The sequence below is a fragment of the Microtus ochrogaster genome, chromosome 24 (genome assembly GCF_000317375.1).
Source record: "Microtus ochrogaster isolate Prairie Vole_2 chromosome 24, MicOch1.0, whole genome shotgun sequence".
In the NCBI taxonomy this organism is placed as follows: domain Eukaryota; kingdom Metazoa; phylum Chordata; class Mammalia; order Rodentia; family Cricetidae; genus Microtus; species Microtus ochrogaster.
In genome coordinates, this window is record NC_022024.1 from 26,430,023 (window position 1) to 26,432,958 (window position 2,936).

Here is a 2,936-nt window from a genome sequence, read left to right on the forward strand (position 1 = left end):
AAAAAAAAAAAATCCCAGCACTTGGGAGTCAGAGGCAGGCGGATCTCTGAGTTCGAGCTATTTTCTTTAAGTCTGATTTTTTTTTTTTAATGGCTGCTTATATATACCTGAAGAGGTTATACACTTTCCTCCATTCCGTGTTTAGTGGGGAAATGTGGCATAAGACAATTGATTACTTATAATAGGGTCAAACTAATTTTTAAATTTGCTTTTGTTTTCAAGACAGGGTTTCTCTGTGTAGCCCTGGCTGTCCTGGAATTCACTTTGTAGACCAGTTTGGCCTTCAACTCAGAGATCCACTTGCCTCTGCCTCCTGACAGCTGGGATTAAAAGCCTGTACCAGCCACCACCGCCAGCAGGGGCAAACTAATTTTATCAGGCGTCAATCACCTTTCTAGTAGTGCTCTTCTTTCATCCTGATTATTCTGAACCGTCGCTTCTAAGACAGCAATTTCACCCCGCAAGTCGTCTGTCTGCTTCTCGAGCTCACTGACTCTCCGTTGACTGGACTGCCACTCCTTCTTCACGGTGCCCAAGTTCTCGTTTAATGTTGTGACCTGCATGGTAAGCTTGGCCTCGTTCTCCTCGTGTTTCTTCATTCCTGCTTCCTTTGCTTTTATTTCAGAATGCTTAGAGAAAGGGGAAGAGGGAGAGCTATAGTGAGAAATAAAATTTCTACATATTGAAATTAAAATACCAAAGATGCTAATCATACTGCTTGGAAAGGAGGCAGGAGAATGTATTACATCACACACTAAAATCCTGATTCTGCACATGTGTGTGACCTAAGTAGGTTTGCTCAGATGTCATAATGCAGCAATGACGATCAGCCAGGCTACAATTGGAGACCCAGTAGTCAGGCAGAACAAAGCAATAGGCACGTGCTAACAGAAAGCAGAGGCCCTGTTGACAAGGCTACAGTCTCCTGCCTCAATGCATGCTCTGTCTCTCATCAACCCACCAAAGGTGTAACACAAACCCTCCAGATCGACTAAAAAATTGGCAAAGTTATCTGGTGAGATGTGGAGTCGGTTCAGTCAAGGAAAGCCAGATGCTTCCTAGGAGGTAAATGCAATGCAGGGAAGGAAAAGCAGACTCCAGGCATCGTAATTCCAACCCTAAGTGTCTGCTCCCAGTCTGCAACATTACTCTGAATGAGTGTGTCCAGTTTCACTCACACACCTCCAGGTCTACGGCTGTGTGCTTGCTTGCTTGTTTCTATACTAAAGATTCTTTGGTATATATCTAATTGGATTTTCACCTATCTAAAATGTGACTACAGAATAAAACCTTTCCTAAAACAGCAGCAATTTGAATGAAATTGATGTCTTTTCTAATTTTAGTATAAAAATCAGTCTCTAGGTAGAAAATCTTCCTGGACTGATTCAAAGCTCCACTTTAAAGCACGTATCCCACCATTAAGTTGGTTCACCTACCAGCTTCGCTTCCTTCTCAGAAAACTCCTCCTTCTGCTTCTCTTCCTCCTTCTTCACCTGCTCTCGCAGCTGCCGCTGACTTTCCTTCTCCTGCTCCAGGGCCGCCTTCAGCGAGTCCACTTTGCCTTGAAGTTCTAGCTTCTGCTGAATCAAAAGCTGTTTGGCATCCTTGAGGTTTGATACTTCCTGTTGAAAAGAGCCAGAAACAATTCATCCCTGTGCCCGAGCTCATTTTCTGTTAAGTCTACACAAGCCAAAAATCACTTGAAGAAGGAATTTCAATTGAGAAAATGCCACCCCCACGTGGCCTGTGGGAAACCTGGGAGGTATTTTCTTGACTGTGGGCAGGCCCATCTGACTGTGGTTTCACCACTGGGTGCTATAAGAAAGCAGGCTGAGCAAGCCACTGACCAGCGTTCCTCCATGGTTCTGCTTCAGTTCCTGTCACCAGGTTCCTGCCTCAAGTTCCTGCCCTAACTTCCCTCGGTGATGGAGTGTGAACCAAGAGTCATAGAATGAAACAGCCCCTTCCTCCCCAGGCTGCTTTTGGTCATGGTGTCCATCACAGTGACAGAAAGCCCACTAAGACAACTTTTAATCACCATGTCAAATGGCAGCTAAAGTCTATGCAGCTTTTCACAACTCACATACAAGTCTTGAAGTTCAGTATTTCCAACCACTGATGCGAAGGGCAAGATTATTTACTTCCTATTCACTAGTCTTTCATGCGGGTCATACTTTTCATGCACGTGTGTAAATTACGTTATCTGAAACAGATCTCTCCACCTTTCTCTCAGTTTGCTCACTTAACGTGTTTGTCGGATCATTTAGTCAGCAAACATGGCATTACACTCCGAGTATATACTGAATAAGATCCACTCTGAGTTACAAAATCACACTCGCTGGAAGACGAGGAGAAGCTGAGGGGAGCCTGAGAGAGCATTGAGCTTTCCCACGAAACTGTGTCACTTCACAAAGCAAATGGTACAAAGTTTCTCCAACTGGAATCCTAGCTAAGTTTCTAAGGGATAAAATGTTAAAACCATAAGATTACTGAGGAATTTAAAGAAGAAAAATAATTTAAAAACCAGACTCTCTTAAATCTAGTCTTACAAGTTTATAAATTACTAGTAAACATCATTTTCTCAAACAGTGTTCTACTTCATTTCAGATCTAAACTTATTCTGTGTCTGCTTTGCTTTATTCAGTAATCAGAGAACAAAAGGAGTTTCAATATGGACATGCATATCATGCAATAAAGAACTCTGGCCATAGTATTTGCCAAAAACAATAAAATAACGTGTCTATCCCATAGTGAGTTCTTTCTCAATCTAATTTTATACACTTGCAGATGAATGTAAATAAAATAACATGTTTATCACATAGTGAGTCCTTTCTCAATATCTAATACACTTACAGATGAATGTAAATAAAATGTCTATCACATGGTGAGTCCTTTCTCAATATCTAATTTAATACACTTACAGATGAATGTAAATA

General features: G+C 41.7%; 1 protein-coding gene across 2 annotated transcripts in view; it reads right to left on the reverse strand.

Moving 5' to 3' along the window:
- The window catches only part of Eea1 (early endosome antigen 1), a 92,739-nt gene that overhangs the window by 6,510 nt on the left and 83,293 nt on the right, over positions 1-2,936 (reverse strand). For both annotated transcript variants that reach the window (XM_005358135.2, XM_026784507.1), the window contains exons 25-26: positions 1,437-1,622; positions 391-629 (exon numbers count right to left, since the gene is read on the reverse strand). In XM_005358135.2, the coding sequence (XP_005358192.1) occupies positions 391-629; positions 1,437-1,622 (425 nt within the window). The remainder of the gene's footprint in view (positions 1-390; positions 630-1,436; positions 1,623-2,936) is intronic.